Source organism: Haemaphysalis longicornis, unplaced genomic scaffold, assembly GCF_048455015.1.
Source record: "Haemaphysalis longicornis isolate Haplotype H1 unplaced genomic scaffold, Haemaphysalis longicornis Haplotype H1 scaffold_9, whole genome shotgun sequence".
Taxonomy (NCBI): Eukaryota; Metazoa; Arthropoda; class Arachnida; order Ixodida; family Ixodidae; genus Haemaphysalis; species Haemaphysalis longicornis.
In genome coordinates this window covers 136,041,141-136,058,607 of record NW_027526460.1, presented here as the reverse complement: position 1 = coordinate 136,058,607, position 17,467 = coordinate 136,041,141, and the positions used below count along the sequence as shown (strand labels likewise).

Genomic DNA, 17,467 nt, shown 5'->3' with positions numbered 1-17,467 from the left:
TTTTCTCCTGCAGTATAAGTGACCACATGCCTATATTTTTTAGTTTAAATCGGAAAATCGATAAGGTAAACACACGTACCAGGACAGGTAAATGTATCACGGAAAACCGACGTGAGAATTTTCGTAATAAGTTATGTAAACTCGACTGGAGCGAAGTTTACTGCACTATAGATAGTAACACAGCCTACGAATCATTCCCGCGGATGTTTAAAACAGCATATGACGCTAACTTCCCTTTGCTTACCACTCAGGCTCATCCGCGTAATATACAAAAGCCGTGGATCACGAGGGAATTACTTGGTAAAATCCAAACCAAATATAAATTGTATAGAAAATTTCTGAATTCATGTGAGCTGGCTGATTTTAAAGTATTTAAGTCTTTTTGTAACCAATTTAGAAAAGATCTACGTAAAGCCAGAACAAATTATTATAATGTCTCGTTTGACGCCTGCATGAACGATACGAAGAAAGTTTGGAATGAACTTAACTCAATTTTGAATCGCAAAACTGAAGTACCATATACTGTGCAAATCCGTAAAGATGGACTTCAAATTGCCGAACAATTAGACCCTGATACTTTTAACGAGCATTTCACCAGCATATGCAGCAGTAACTGCGATCTCAATGATTGCCGTTTTATCACGACCGACTCTGTCGACACTATCTTTCTTTATCTTACCAGTGAATCAGAGGTAATTCGTATTTTCCAGGAGATTAACAATAGTACTACCTGTGATGCCGATGGCCTGCAAATTAAACCAGCCAAGTTTGTCAATGTTATTGCTCCAGTATTAGTTTATGTTTATAATCTATGCCTGTCATCAGCAACCTTTCCTCAACAAATGCAAGTGGCGAAGGTTCTTGCATTGTTCAAAAAAGGAAATAGAGCATCGGTATCTAACTACAGGCCAATTTCAATACTTCCTATCTTTTCTAAAGCTTTGGAAAAAAATTATCTTCATTCGCCTACCCAACTTCCTTGAAAAGAACTCAATGTTATCGAATTGTCAGTATGCTTTCAGAAAACGAATGTCGACACATTTAGCGTTACCTGAGCAAAAAGAATTCATCCAGAAAAACATTAAAAAACGACATATATATTGACTACAGCAAAGCATTCGATAGTATAAATCATATACTGCTCGAAAAAATGCGTTACTATGGTATCCGCGGCGTAGCTCTAGAACTTATAACGTCATACTTAGGCCACAGGAGCCAATTTGTTCAGGTGAATAATCTCCGCTCTAAAATCAGAGAACTGCATTTAGGCGTACAACAAGGCAGTATTTTAGGGCCCCTTCTCTTCAACATATACATTAATGACATCGTGAACATTGGCACTTTTACAAAATACATAATTTACGCTGACGATGTCACTCTCCTTGTTTCATCTTGTGATGTCATGTGGTTGGTACAAACCGCTAATGAAGTGCTTGGAAAATACACAGGTGGTCAGCGGACAACGGCTCAAGAATTAACGTAAATAAAACGAAAGCGATGCTTTTTCAATCCAAAAACAGAAATATCCTTTTACCGGCTGATATCATGTTAAACAACTCCAAAAGTGAACTGGTGATGTCTGCAAAAACGCTAGGTGTTTTTTTCGACCGAGACATGTCTTCGAATACACACATTAATTTTCTACCAGGGCAACTTTCGCGCATAGTTGGGATGGTATATTCTGTGCGTGATCTTCCGTATAAAGTCAAGTTACTGTTGTACAATTCACTATTTTTAAGTAATTTTAACTATTGTTGTCTCGTGTGGAGCACAACTTCTCCAACTAATATAAATAATAGGTTATTTTTGCTACAGAAAAAAATTATTCGGATTCTATGTAATGCACGTTATGATGCTCCTACTGCCCCTTTGGTTAGTAAACTTTGTATACTTAAGATTCAGGACCTGCTTAAGTACCGCTTAGCCTACACATATACTCTAGAACGCAAAAACAATTCCAAGAAAATTACGTTGATAGCTAATCTCCAAATTCTTCAAACGCCCTACCTGACTAGACTGTCTGAACGTTGGCACGTGCCTCGCCCACCTACAACCTACACTTTGCAGATGATTGGGTATACCCTTCCGAAGTTGTTGAATGGGCTTGCATTTATTGGTTTTGATATTAACTCGTGTACAAAATCTATGCTGTATAACTTGTTTATTCGGAAAGACTATGATGTTTGGGAATAGTTCTATGCTGTTTTGGTGCGGTTTGTTGCGCACATTTCTTTTTTTATCACTATTTCCTTCATGTCCTTATATCCACTTATTGATGCGTTATCTCTTGTAGTCTTGAATATATTGTATTTTTATATGTATCGCGTGTATATGTATCGCGTGTATTACAAGCGGTGTATATCTATCGCGTTTTTTATTTGTTTTCCCCGACGCTGTTGTTTTTGTTGTTTCTGACCATGAAGGCTGTACGGCTCCGTCAAGTTGCTGAGTGCAACTTTTTACGCTATTTTCCGCCATAACGGTGTACGTTTATGGAAACAAACTTCAACTTCAAGGTATAGTTATATTGCCGCAAGCATCTACTGCAGCATACTAGGAACGCCGCCGTCGGTCACTGCAATGTCAGCCCCCGCTATCAAATGCATGCACTGATCGGAGCTCAGCTCTTGTTAACACCATTACCAAAGTATTACTTGTCATCATCACCGAGTGGCGGGCGAAGGAATATGACGTTGTGGCTCGGACTATGAAAGCGCGCCGAAGCTGTTTTTACCCCTACCGCAAGTTAGTGCAATAGAGCCACTAGAACACCCACAGAGAATAAAGATTCATCATCATATTGGAGGAAATATCCACACTCCACTGTACACGATGTCGGACTTAGAAAAAAAGTAAATGTAACGATGGGCTTCACAGGCCGTTAAGATAAATAGGAGCAATTTATTCTATTAACTTTTCTGCGCCCATTTTTTGCAGCTTACAGACAAGCAGTTGTCCGGAGTAATCGATTGTGAGGGGTTCGAACGCCCGTAAGTGTGCAATATAAATTCTATATAGAGCTCTGAGAGTGCATAAAATGTGTGAAGGACACTGCACCTTGTGCAAGACTAGCAGGGACAATAGACTTCAAAAGGAGTTCTGAAGGTTCTCAAGAAGACGTTTGTGCGGCTCAATAAGATATTTATCTAGACTTTCCAACTAGAAATTCTATTTATTGGTTGTCACCTCGGCCGTACGTGTGTTGTATAATAAAAATACTAAAATACATTTTCTTGTTTCATCAACCAACAAAGTATACTGGTTAATTTCCTTTGAAAATATGGGTTCGCTGAACTTTAGAGCCTGCAATTCATCTTGAAATCTATCCCTTCGCAGTCAGGAATACGTGCAGTGCTCTCAGTCTCTTTTTTTTTGTAATTTCCAAAAACACATCTTGCTATTTCATGCGGGATATAATCTCCTATATACCGCTTGAAAAATTATGGGTTTCATGTTACACAACTAACGCTCAATGCCTAACTTAGAGTGGCACATATGTTATTTACTCACTTTTGGCACGAATTCCTCACTTACCCACAACTTTAGGCACAAATATAGCCGCATCCGGACACTGAACTAATGCGTTCAACCAAGACATATGGCTTGCATTTTAACTTTACCTTATTCTTCGGTGTAGGGCACTACAGTACGTGCTAAAAAACTGACAGCGTAGCCCAGCCCCAACATTCGGTGGTAATTTCTTTTCTCCACAATCAGTTAAATTTTACCGGAAACGTTGAATGGAACACGGAATAACTTATTACTCACCGTGATAGAAACGGGCTGGCGGCCCGCCAGGTGCTGGTGCAAAGTCTTCAAGGGGTCGTTCATCGCAAGGGCATTGGTGAAAGCAGCCATGATGCTGGCGTGCGTCTGGGGATCCATCTTGGCCGCCAGAAACAGGGCATGGCCCCACAAGCCACGCTTGACCGCCCACTTCAGGGCGTCCTGTTCGTGAGAAGGATGGTTAGGCAGTGATCAATTGTCAAGCGCCATCGCAAAAAAGGAACTTCGGTAACAATTACTGTTCGCGAAACGGTTTAAGAGGCGACGTCTCCCGCTAACCTTTTGGTTTCTATGCCGAAGTCACTCATTTCAGATTCCTCGCATCACCATTACAATCGTAATCATCATCACCATGATCAGTGTATTTAGGTCCACACCAAGGCGAATGCATCTCCCATCATCCTGCACCCGCTCTTGTCTTGCGCTGCTTGAGTCCATTTTTTCCCTCCGAGTTTTTTAAAAGCTTTTTAAAAGCTTACTCCATCACGCAAGCCTTTTCGAGTTCTTCTATTCCGTCTCTCGATAGGAACTCTGTTACATTCGCGGTCCCTGGGTTGTAATTTTGTCTCCCAAAATGCCAGATCCACTGCACTTTGTTTTCTCAACTTGAACTATCGTATCTTACCTAAACTAAATAAGAGCCCAAGAAACAAGACGAAGAAAGGCGAGATTCCAGGCAGCGCTGAGTGGCAGCTGCAGGTTTTATATAAATGAAAGGAGGTTTCATACACGTCTACAAGGTAGCACATACACGAAAATCAATCCCCTCCGTAACACATACAATAAAATCAAATCCCCTCCGTCTGAACACGACGATGGTTGAAACTGCGTGCGAAACTCAAATAGCGACCTGGCAAAGTCAAAGCCGCTGCAATCAAAGTCAAAGGGTCAACGATCAAAATACACAAAGCGTGACTGTGAAAATCCAAGCATCTGCGATCAAAGTGCAAGCTACAGTCATCAAAGTACAAGACACAGTCCTCGCTCAGACGAGAGCAAACGAGTGCCGCCCAAAAAATCTGAGCACACCCCTGCCTTTTTTTGTCGCCGTTGAAAGGGAAGCATTCATGTTAGTGTGCTTCGACCTTGTCTGAATGGCGCACAATAAAAAAAGTGTCGGAAGGGCGCAGTCTGTTATATGCCGGCTTCATAATGCGAGGCACTGATGCTCTATTTGGACCTCGGGATGCGTTCCTTTGTTGTCGTCGTCGTCTTCATCATCATCATCATAATCATAGTCATCATCATCAGCAGCACCATTATTATCATTACCATCATCACGGGCCTTCCCATTTTGTACAGTGGTTTTTCTGCACAGCGTTAGCCCCTGCTCCAGGGAATAGCCCAGCGTCACTGACTTAACGTGGCGAACGCTGATGTTCACAGCAAAGATAGCTGGCGTTCCAGATTCGCAAGGAGAACTATAAGACAGCAGGCCGATTCCCGTTGTCGTCAATTCATTAATGCCGTGTTCCACTGGCCACGCCATCTACTGGAACCTTTCTTACTTTTAAGTTGGAACATTGCCACGAGAGGTGTCGCTTGGTCGCCTGCTCGCTAACGAAGGAGATAACTACTTAAGAACTCACGAGGAGCAAGTTAAGGGTAAAGAAAAGCGAAATGCAGCTATAATGCAGCATACAGCTCTGTGGGGGTATAACAAATATGAAGTAGTGGGAGGAATGTGGAAAGGAGTAATGGTTCCGGCTCTTACATTTGCGAATGATGTACTCTGCTTAATATCAGACGCTTTATTAGGCCTTGAAGTGAACCATAGAACGGTAGGCCGTTTGGCCTTTGGCGCGCATGGGAAAACAACCATCGAAGCAGTGCAGGGAGACATGGGCTGGGCGTCGTTTGAAGTTCGAGAAGCCTAGAGTAAAATATCTTTTGAGATGAGGTTGAGAGCAATGGATCAACGAAGGTGGGCAGCTAAGGTTTTTAGGCACCAATACTTGAAAAGCGTGGACACGCAATGGTTAAGGAAGACTAGAAGGCTAACGATGAAATACAGAAAGAACAGTGTAGAATCTAATACAGCCGAGGTAACCAAGAAAGAGGCAAGGCAGTTTGAAACGAATAAATGAAGAGAAAAAATGAAATCTAAAACGCCATTAGAGATTTACAGGGCTGAAAAATTGAACATCAGAAAGGAAAATTTCTACGATAATTCCCTGGGCAGTGCTTTGCTCGTTGAGGCTAGTCCAGGTTGCTTGTGAACTAAGAGCGTTGTGGGGAAGTATTCACAAAACGATGGGGTATGCGTCGTCTGCGGAAAAGAAGCAGAAACTACGCAGCACATAATGTTAGAAAGTGAGGGTATGCATCCAAATCTACATGAGGGAAACATTCGGCTTCCAGAAGCCCTAGGATTTAAGGGTACCACAGAGGAAGTTAACTTCAAGGCTGTCAAAGCGATAAAAAGAAGATTAGAATGCTGGTGGACGAAAACCAGAGAGGGGAATATTGCCTAGGATAGTTAACACCTGTAACAGAAAAAAAAGCATTTCGCGCCTGATAAGCTTTTTGCGCCGGCCCTAAGCAGCGCTAGTATTGGACCAAGAGTATAAAACATAGTTATATAGGTCCTTTTTGGTAAGATGACATGTCATCACCCTGCTACAAAAGGAAAACCAATACCGATCGTCATCATCATCATCATCTGCGCTAGGCTGTCTTTACGTCACTGCGACGTGTTACCACATTTATCCCGTGAAAGCGTCAACCGAGAACAGCTCCGATATTAAAATGACAGAACAGGCTATAAATAGTATTCTTTTCGAATAAGTTGCAAGATGGCGAGATTACCTTTTTTTTGAGTCGCAATTGGGAAAATACCAAACAAGCGGCAATTGAATTTATATACACCAGTGTCAAAAGCCTGATTTGTGAATAAGGAAAACAGGTTATTCCAGAGGGACCATTTTGATTCTACGAATAAAATGTTATATGCGGACACTCCAGACCACCTGGGAGTTGCTCTATTTGCTTTAACGCCAGCCTTCTTTACAGTGTTGTTTGGGTATCACCTCAACACCGACAAAAAAGTAGCGCAGCTTTAATATAAAGATATCTTAGGGTCAGTGTTTAGAGCACCACATGACCCCTCTCACCACGCAAGTAAATTGGCTTTTGGGAACAAGAACAAATGGCATACACCCCATATAGACTTGCAAAGCTCAAAATTCAGCAGCTGGCTCCGCTATATGGCGTGTCTTTTATTATTGTTGCAGCCGGCTTTACTAGATCCCCGTTCAGCACAAGAGCTAATGCAGCGAACCATGCATTGGGTTTGTTTATTTGTGTTTTGCTTTTACGGCCCGGCTGCGCCGGTCTGTGTTATCTCTGTGCAAAGGGAAGTGTTATCTGTTCTGATAGGGAGAGCATTCCGATCTAAAGTGAACAGCCCGGAATAATCTTCTTGGATCTACAATGTTCTCGATGCGAATCGACGGTTTGAGAACCACGCGCGTCGAAAGATAAAAAGCCTGCACAGCAGACGCCGGGCTATTCGATTCTGCTACGCTCACGGACGCACGTCACTTTGTTGACCGCTGCTTCGCCGACTATGAATTCTTTTGAGTTGTTAGGAGAGCACAAGCTCGCTCCAATAAACTTGTTTCTTTTCCAAAACAACTGCGTCATCCTTGGCTTCGTGACACTATGGAGCCTTTGGGGTATATTGTTAAGCCAAATTAACAATGCGAATTCATCTGCAATTAAACTGAGTAACTTTAGAAAAATGTGTTAAGCAAGTAAACCAGGTGCCCTAAGTCACCAGTAAAAACCTTTTTTTACTTTACCCAAATGGTCCACGTCAAACGGTGGCTTAGGATAAACAATTATTTGTACCGTGCTCAATGAATTCGAAACTGCAGCAACATGGAAACCCAGAAACACTTTCCTTCGAGACTCGGAAGCACGAGTGAAGCAGTGCAAATAAACCTGCGCGACGCGTTTATATTGCACTGCTAGGAATACCTTAGTCAAACAATGCACTTGCCCGCGAAGCGGTGACGTCGCAAATCTCTGTTACAGCGGTGGCTGTCGTATCGACTGTTGCTAGTGAACTTCACTGCTTATTGTTCGTATTTCCGGTGACAATCCGCTGTCATCAGCGCTGCGCAGCAATGTCTTGTTTGCCTGAAGCTGTGAGTACATTTTAAAGCAAAGCTTTTTACCTCTACCCCCCAAGGGTTCTTTCGCGACCGTTGGTGTCACCAGAAAACTCCAGCGAACAAATAAAAGAATTTACTGGCACCGCCGGGAATCGAACCTGCAACTATTAGTCTAACAAAGTGAGAGCCCGTTGTCTTACCGATTTAGCTACGAGCCCACGCGAAGACTGGGAAGACCGGTGGTGTACTCACAAAGCACAGGTACGGGTTTACCCCCATTGTTCTCGCTGAATGCCACGTGAAAGCGTCACGCGACCACTCACGCCCGTCTAGAGGCCCTGTGCGCACCTTGCTCATGTGCTAAGAGTTACAAAAATAAAGGAAGCTCACACCAATGCATGGCATCTCACTTCTAGTCTGCCAATGTGCAATAAAGCCTGTGGCCTGCAGTGTTCACATAAACAATCACAGCTCCTTGTCGTCCACCCTCACGCCAAACCAAGGAATACATTCAAATACTCCTTGATGGCCAGGCCTTCACTCCAAACACCAGCATCAAGATCCTGGGCCTACATTTCCAGGCCAACACCAAGAGTGACGTCTCCTTGCAGCGCCTCAAAAACAGCATTGATCTAATCATACACATGATCAGGCGAGTTGCCACCAAGAAGCGAGGCCTAAAAGAATCCGGTACCTTTCGATTAATTGAAGCTTTTGTCCTCTCGAGAGTTACGACAAACCCCTATCTTCTTCTCGACAAGGAAGACATAGAGATGCTTTATATAATGATTAGAAAGGCGTTGGAGCAGGCCATTGGTCTTATCATTAGTGCGTCCACACAGAGGCTGCTTAGCACGGGGCTCCACAAAACGGTGGAAGAGCTGATAGAAGGCCATCTTTCTAACCAGAAGGTCCGACTCAGAACTGCGATGGGTAACCGCATGCTTCACCAGATTGGCTGGGCAGCCCAGAATGTCACTCAGCTTGATGTACTCCCAGACTCTTGGCGACTAAAACTAAAGATGCTCCCTTTGCTTAGAAATATGAACCCTTCAAATGACGAGGGTCACCGAAAAGCACGGGTTCAGGCGCTAAACAACACCCTCGGTGGGGATCATGCAGTTATCTACACAGATGCCTTGAAACATCGATGGCAGCAATACGCCATCATTGTGGCTTCCTCCAGAACCAACGTCCTCGCGTGTACCTTGCTTAGGACCCAAGAAATGACGGCAGCAGAAGAGGCAGCCATCACCTTGGCTCTCGCTCAACCAGGGGTTCGGAGGGTAGTCAACGATTCCCAGCAAGCCTACTAGAATTACCAGTAGGGTTGGGTGTCCTGACCTACACTGCGCGTGCTAAAAAAATACTCCCGAAACGGTTCCATTCAGCTCATCTGGACACCCCCTCACGCTTCATTGGAGGGAAACAAATACGCCCATCCAACAAGCCTGCGCTTTTACATCCCGTTCTATGGAGCTGCACGAGGACAGTGAGTCACCGGCGTGTCAGGTTCAGGGAGATAACCCAGGATTATCACCTTCTGAGACAGACCGTCCCTTCGCCTTACCCTGACATTTCGAGAGAACAACAAACTACCCTACGGCTCGTACAATCCGGGCTCCTTCCCACAGCCTACGCGTCTTCACTTAATGTACCCGAATCGCTACGACGCTGAATGTAAATTTTGCTCAGAAGTAGGAGCACTCCGCCCCGTAATCGGGGTGTGCGACTTTAGCCCTGACCGCCCTCCTCTCTTTCCATCAACTACCCTACAAGAGCAATGGGAGATGCTGCTGTCCAGGCCCTGTCTACCTACCCAGCTTGAGCGGGTGTACAGAACACAGGCTGCGCGGACTGCATATGGGCCTCACAGAAGGAGGAATCACTCCCCAGGGCTGCACTCTGGGCCACTCTGGGCCACTCAGAAATAACAGAAGTATTTCTTCTTCCTCCTCCTGCTTTCTGCCACAAATATCGTCGCCTCCGTCAGCGGCGCAGACACGGAGAAGACAGATCGTCTAACACCGGGTTGTAGCTTACTTCAATTTTATAAAAAAAGTTTCCACTCTGGCGCTACACAAATACAACTTAACCAAACACCGTTCATGCTTCATGCATTGATTTAACCTTAACAAGAATATTTCTTTGAAGTAATAAATCGTGTGGTTAAGTGCATTTGACTTCTCTCTGGTTTTGCTATTTGTACAGCGATGTGAGTGAATTTAAGTGACGTCGCATGGGTAATCGTTATGGGTGCCGTTTATAGCTTTGCTTTCCAACCACATTCACGGGGTGGACTGGCGCGATTTTTTTAGCATGGGTTTCTGCTTCGAGTGCGCGTGAAGATGAAGTGACGAACACAAAACTTTAAACCAGAGCACTCGACAAGAATCATGTATTGCGCCAAAAACGCCCTACCAGCCTCAGCGCGCGCTTGCGAGCAGCCACCAATGCCTGCTTTTTGCCACCAATGCGAGCACACGCTTCCGAGGAAACGGAACACTGCCCGGCCTATGATATATCGAAGGCCGTCAGAGGGAACACCACGAGCCCCCACGCCCTTCAGCGGTACAGAGATGCACGCAGCATTGATGGCGTGGTCCCATCGAATTGAGAGGGAACAATTGCGCAAATTTTTCATCTAGCGCAGCTGCTGTGATACGGGACGGATTTTATAATTCTTGCGGGTGGAGACTGCTTGGAGAATGCGCTTTACCTGAAAATGCATTCCAAACATTTGTTAAAAATAGCCGCAGGATCGATTTATCATGTTCTGATATCGTGTTCCATCGAATTGAGAGGGAACAATTGCGCAAATTTTTCATCTAGCGCAGCTGCTGTGATACGGGACGGATTTTATAATTCTTGCGGGTGGAGACTGCTTGGAGAATGCGCTTTACCTGAAAATGCATTCCAAACATTTGTTAAAAATAGCCGCAGGATCGATTTATCATGTTCTGATATCGTGTTCTTCACCGCACAATATAAATGTATTTCACTATCTCTGCGTAGAATTTGTCTCCTAGCAACGCTTGATGACGAAGAGAGGATATGCTTATTCTATTTACCCTGCACCGTCTCAGGATGCTTCGAATGGCTTTCTGGCATTACAATCTCAGAGGGACGGATGATGGTAGAGCACTTTACTGGAATATTGCTTATATCACGGGGTGTAATAAAAATCTGTGGTTGATTCCCCTGTCATAAAAATCCTTAAGACAAGAAAGTGCTATGTCCAGCGAAATCTGCAGCTGCGCATGGTTTGCGTGTCGGCCCCTGTCTTGTGGGTGTGCTTGGTGAGTGACGTCCTGCTGGCGGGTCACCTCGGCAAAGGTGTACTGGCGACATTTCCGCGATGGATATGACGTCAGTTAAACCTCAGTGTATCCCGGCATAAAACACTTTCGAGTTAAAATATAAAGCCCGAAAACGAACAACCCTAAGCATAACGTACGCTTTATACCAAAGGCTGCTTCCCCGCATGAATATCCTTTGTGCAGAGGTGCACCCTTTACAGGCCGCTTGCTTCGTTGTACTGGCGTCGTTTCCGTGACGGATATGACGTCAGTGAGATCTTCGTGTATCCCGGAATTAAACACTTTCGTGTTAAAATACAGTACCAGTACCCTAAGTGGGTTATTATACTTTGCTAATCGCTCAACCTTGAATAATTTTAATTACTGTGCACCACCCACAGGCAGGTTTACCGATTTGGCATTTGAGTGTGGCTGATATAAATGGGACTCTGGTATAATTCCTTCTATACCAAGCCGGTAAAAGAATAGAGGCCTGGGGTCGTGAACGTGCGTGATCTATATGCTTGAAAAAGGCACTTTGTTCAATGTCTTTTCAGCCCAAATTTTTTCCAACTTTCTTAAAACAAAATTTGTTTTCTTTTTGTTGCAAACACATCAGGAGCTGCATCGCTGCTAGAATGCAGCAAAACGGCTTTCCCTATTATAAACGGTAGCTTTCGAAAGCGAGAACCATCTGTATTCTATTTATCATTGCAACCGGAAATGCAGTCATTTCCCGTTCGCAAAGAGACCCATTCCTACTAACAAACCTGGACGACAGGAGTGGTACCAACTAACAGAGTTCCAGATACTCTAAATATCAAAAAGCCTGCATAGCGCCACATGGCGCGAAAAAAATGAGCATGCTTGGAAAATCTAAGAACGAAAACAATTGAATTTCTGTAAGTTACCCTTTGTCATAAGCAATGCCCTGCGCCCCCCCCCCCAGTTATAATGCGAGAAATTTCGCCATTCGAAAAACATATCCCAAGGTCCCTTACACTTCCTCTGATCAGGAACTATTACCAAAGCTGTTTCCATGCAATCAACGCACAATTTTGCCTCCTGTAATACTAACAGAATCAGTCAGAAAATTGTGCTGCCTTGTGAAAAAAAGTACTTTGATCTGTAGCGACGGTAGATCGTGAGTTATAGCTTTGCAGCTAAAATGCAGCATATCGTGTGCTTAAATACTGGGCCTAAAAGTTACCCTTCCACAATGTTCCAGCGCTTTGAATGAGCTTCAACAATCCGGCTGCCTCACAAGCCTTATGCCAAATAAATCGGCCGATGTACAGAGCAAGCCACAATAATAGAGGTATTCTTATCCTTGCACTTTGCAAATATGTGTTTTTCGCAACTTTTTAACCCGAGTCTTTTTACTCACCTTCTTGTGACCTAGGAGCAGGAACTGTCGGAACTTGTCAAGCGCGTGACTCGAGTCCTTGCAACCAAGTTGAGTGTAATCAAACGCCACAATGCTGTCTGGCTCGCCTCCGAGTGAGGTTACTTCATACTCTTCGTCTCTAGAACAACCCACTGAAGGTGGCTCCAGAAAGTCATAATCATGAAGCAGCAGCTTTGAAACGTTGGAGCCTGACACAAACTGCAAGAGAAAGAAATTACTTTAATATTGGCTGTGTTATAAATGCAATGTTTAGGAGGAATATCAACATCTTTGTTGATACGGTTAGCCCGCTTATAACCACTGCAGGACCACAGCCTCCATCGTATACTTCTAACCATTCCCGTTCTGCTACTCGAAACCATTCTTTAACCCAAGTTCACCTATTTCTTCACTGATTAACTTCGCTTACTCACTAACCTTCCCAACCTTTCGTCCTGTCACTCAAGAGACACTGAACGTGGTGGTGCTGCGTGATCTGTTCGCACTTGGTGCCGAGTCCCAGTCTACGGCTTTCCCTTTTAAGCTGAGTGTATTGACCATACCCTGTTCCTAGATTCAAGGCGCTGGTTTTCTAATCCTAGTGTACCTTCTTCCCTCCTTCGTTTTTTGGGAATTTGGGACTCATCTAGGTTTTCTTCGTACGTTATGGCGATGCTCCAAACTGGCGCTCTGGAATCACTAGCATCCCTATAAATTGCTAGTGCATAGCCCTGTTTAGAGGCCAAAAGAATCTGCTTCCTTCTGTTTGATAGTGCTTCTCGAAGGTACGCCAGTCTACATCAATACAATAGCCAATTTTTCTTGCGGTTTGTACTAGCATTGACGCCCTGTTCAAGTAGGCAGGACTCATCCAGCTCTTCAAGAATTTCACTACCCAGCTGAAGGGTGCTTGCAGCATATCTCCCTACCAATATTTTCATTCGTTTTTAAAAATTTGTTTCTAGAACCGAGCTTTCTTAGTGCACGCCCTGAAGCATTTTCGCGCGTGTTTACTCCTTCATGAAGCAAGAAAATGTCGTCAGCAGATGTGAGGTGTCATAAAGGGACGAAATACCGTTTCGAAAGGAAACAAAATCACAGAAGTAGTAGAAAACCCAAGCTACCAATACCCTACGCTGCCCGTCCAGTGTAAATAGGAAAAAAATCTATCCCCCCAATACCGGGTCGAAACACCTACGCCGTTCTGCCTGAGAAAAATTATCAGCAACTCCCACAGCAGAATGAGCGACGAGCGGTCTGGCACCCCACGGTCCTCAGAAATTGACTTGATCTTCTGGATGCAGAAGTCGACCAGATCCTTCTTGTGTGTTTCAGACCTGCGCAGTGTGTTTCAGCTCCGGTATCGCTCTAGCATGGAAAAGACAAACCTCACTAAGGGTCCAGGGAACGCTTCGAGCTGCCGAAATTCTTGATCCATCCGGAACAAGCGCTGCAGGTGGGCGAGAAATGAGAAATAGCAAGACGAACATTATTTCTTGGCAAGACTGCTTGGTATTGATTCAGTACACTGTTAAACGAGTTCCATTGTGACAACCTGTGTTGAGCAGGCGGTTCGCGGCCGACCAGGTTAAACACTTATAAATCAAAACGTTGAGTGTACGAAAGCCATTTAAAGAGTTTGTGAATGGCATGGACGAGTGTTTAAAGCAACCTCCTGCTCATGATAGCCTAAAGGCTGTTAAGTGGGCTATTTATATTTAACGGATTTTGTTCAAAGCGGTCGCTGGAAAACGCAATACATCCGCAGGACTACTGCCAAATGACTGAAGTACTACAAGAGGCCGATGGAATCATTATATTACCATGAACTTTACTTGATCTCCGCAACAAACAACAAAGAGTGCGTGCATTTGTTGGGGAGGACAAGTTCTTTCGTTATACGGCTAAGAGGCCTGCTTGAATGAAATACCTTCAGGCTGTGTAGCTCAACGGAGGGTGGCAACTTTCGGCTCCTCTTGCTGGGCGAAAGCTTGATAAGCAGGCCCATGGCACCACAGAAGCAAGCCACGGGATGCGGCCTTGAGAATATCTTGAACTCGTGCAGATCGGGCACTGTGTATAAGAACGGTCAGCTATGCTTAGTGTATATACAATGCTCCCTAAGGTCACTGGCTACACTGACCATTCATTAGCTCCTAATTAAACGAGACGAGAACAATTACTAATTCTGGAAAATAAAGTGGCTAATAATAAAAGGTATCGCGAGGCTGTGAGATGGTATATTCTTCAACATATTCGCCCGACTTTTTTACTGCTTCGGGTATTGAAAGGTATTGTTTTCTTATGAACTATCACAAAAGTCTATTTCGAGCACCGGGTGCGAGAAATTGCTATTCTGAACAAAGCTGTAATTCAAATGATCAGCGACAGCTATGCATAACACGAGAGTGAATATTTCAACATGTACTGTGAGAGTCCGACGTCATTTCTAGAGTCAAATTGTTGTCGCAGAACGGCGTAGAAGCTCTCTGCCTCAGGATTGCGGGGTCTACAGCTTAAAACCAATTCAGCATGGGCGGGTTCCTTATGTTACTGGAACGTTTCCATGAGCCGGAGGGTCCAAATACTCAAAATTATAGCAATAAAATACATGTAATTTCACGGGTCACCTTTAAGGGGCGAAGCCCCTAGTAGGTGACTCAAGACACAAGAATTTTACAGCAAAGCTCTACATCTCTACCCCCAACGGTTTCATCTGCGTGGAAAAAAACGCCAAGGCGCCAAGAATACACTTATACATTGCAGGCTTCAGCCCTCCCCAGGTGTCATGTTAGTTGAGATAGCTCTTTTTTTCCAAGAGGTGATTTTAGTTTAGTTTAGTTTAGTTGCACAAGCTCGTAGATGCGATAAGTATCGCCGCTTTCTGATTTATCGTTTCTACTGCAAGCTGTTCAGAAACGTGCTCTTTGCGCTTATTTTGGTAATGAAACCTTCTTGGTTAGTTATCAGGTGGTCTTCTAAAGCATTCAGCGCAATTTTCAGAGAGCACTCAACATGTAAAATATTTACAAGTATATAATCCTAGTTTGCCGATAGTATGAGGCTTGCCCTATCATTCAGCTTCGCGAAAATCAGTGATCGCTAATACACGCACATGTTATTACTATGACATCTGTAAGCATAGGTACGGTGCAAGGGGAAATGAACGTTTCTCACCAGAGTCAAGGCTGGTTAAATCCGTGCTGAGATTATCAGGGTTCCAACCATCATTGGCGTTACTTGACAAGCTCTCTTCACGGCACGGCTTTATCAGCGAGCGGCCCGAACGTGCTGTCCGGCACTTCATCCCGCCAGGCAAAGGACCAGCTGACAGGCCGTAGTAGGCATCAACGCGCTGCTTGTAGCTGAAGACAATGGCAGCACATTTAAATTAGGGAACGGAAACCTTTTGCTTGCACAGCCTCGAAACTTTCAGGTAAGCTTCATCACGCTGCCACAACTGTGAAGTTACAAAATTGTTTTCTATAACACAGGCTCGATAAGCTCTATAAATGCGTTTTTGTTGAAATAAGTTTGGTGCAGTCACTATGTGTCGATGAAATCGCAAAGCGAGCCGCAAATAAAATCGACATACATTGATTGTCCTTGCCAAAGAAGTCGTTACGAACGAAGAATTGGGGTCTTAACAATTTTTATTTGAACGCATCAAATAATACAACATATTTGAGTACACGTCGGAACTTAATCTTCGTAATAATGGTCACGGTGCCTTAACAAGCATATTTCATATTGTCACGAAGCCAAGGACGACGCAGTTGTCTTGAATTAGAAACAAGTTTATTGGAGCGAACTTGTGCTTCCCTAACAACTCAAAAGAATACAGAGGCGGCGAAGCAGCGGTCAACAAAGTGACTAGCTCAGGCGAGTGTCGTCGAAGGAATGCCGCGGCGTCTGCTCTGCAGGGCTTTTATCTTTCAGCGCAAGTGTTTCTGGAACCGTCGATTCACATCCCCAACATTGTAGATCACAGAGGACTATTCTGGGCTAGTTAGGGCGGAACAGTCTGCTTATCTGAATGTGATAGCCCGTGCGGCATAAAAGTAAAGAATGTAAGACGCGCTTCGTTTGGAACGCAGATAACACAGCCGGGCGTGGCCCGGCAGTAAAAACAAACAATAAATGAACAAACCCATACATGGTTCGCGGCATTACCCCCCCTCTAAGAGTGCATCGACCCGATGCTAAAATAAAACACAGTCCGAACGAACAACAACAAAAAAAGTCCGTCATCTTGCATAGTAAGGTTTCAAGCGAACCACGTGGACTACTTCGGGCCGCGTGCGTCGTCGTGATGTTCCGGAATCAAGATCGGGGATCACCTCATAGGTAAGTTGGCCGACACGTCGTAGACTCTGGTAGGGTCCGAAATACCGTTGCAGAAGCTTCTCAGTTAGTCCGCGTCGACGGATGGGAGTCCAAACCCACACACGATCCCCAGGCTGGTACTCGGCGTCTCGGCGTCGAAGGTTGTAGCGCCCGGCATCCAGCAGGTGCTGGTCCGTTGTACGAACTCGAGCCAGTTGGCGGGCCTCCTCCGCACGCTGAAGGTATCCTTGAACGTCGGCGTTGAGGTCGTCGTCTTCTACATGCGGAAACATGGCGTCGAGCATCGTAGTCGGCAGTCTTCCGTAGACAAGCTCGAACGGTGTCATCTGCGTAGTTTCCTGGGTCGCCGTGTTGTACGCAAACGTGACATACGGGAGGACTTCATCCCAAGTCTTATGTTCAATGTCGACGTACATAGCATATCCGCGATCGTCTTGTTCAGACGTTCCGTAAGTCCGTTCGTTTGAGGGTGGTACGCCGTCGTTCTTTGGTGATCCGTGTTGCTGTAGCGTAAGATTCCCTGCATAAGA

At 44.6% G+C, this 17,467-nt stretch overlaps 1 protein-coding gene across 1 annotated transcript in view; it reads right to left on the bottom strand.

Annotated features, from left to right (window-relative positions):
- The window catches only part of LOC144153453 (protein transport protein Sec16B-like), a 59,598-nt gene that overhangs the window by 16,399 nt on the left and 25,732 nt on the right, over positions 1–17,467 (bottom strand). The window contains exons 6-11 of the mRNA XM_077685096.1: positions 15,768–15,955; positions 14,521–14,663; positions 13,979–14,040; positions 13,789–13,927; positions 12,591–12,809; positions 3,769–3,948 (exon numbers count right to left, since the gene is read on the bottom strand). Of these exons, the coding sequence (XP_077541222.1) occupies positions 3,769–3,948; positions 12,591–12,809; positions 13,789–13,927; positions 13,979–14,040; positions 14,521–14,663; positions 15,768–15,955 (931 nt within the window). The remainder of the gene's footprint in view (positions 1–3,768; positions 3,949–12,590; positions 12,810–13,788; positions 13,928–13,978; positions 14,041–14,520; positions 14,664–15,767; positions 15,956–17,467) is intronic.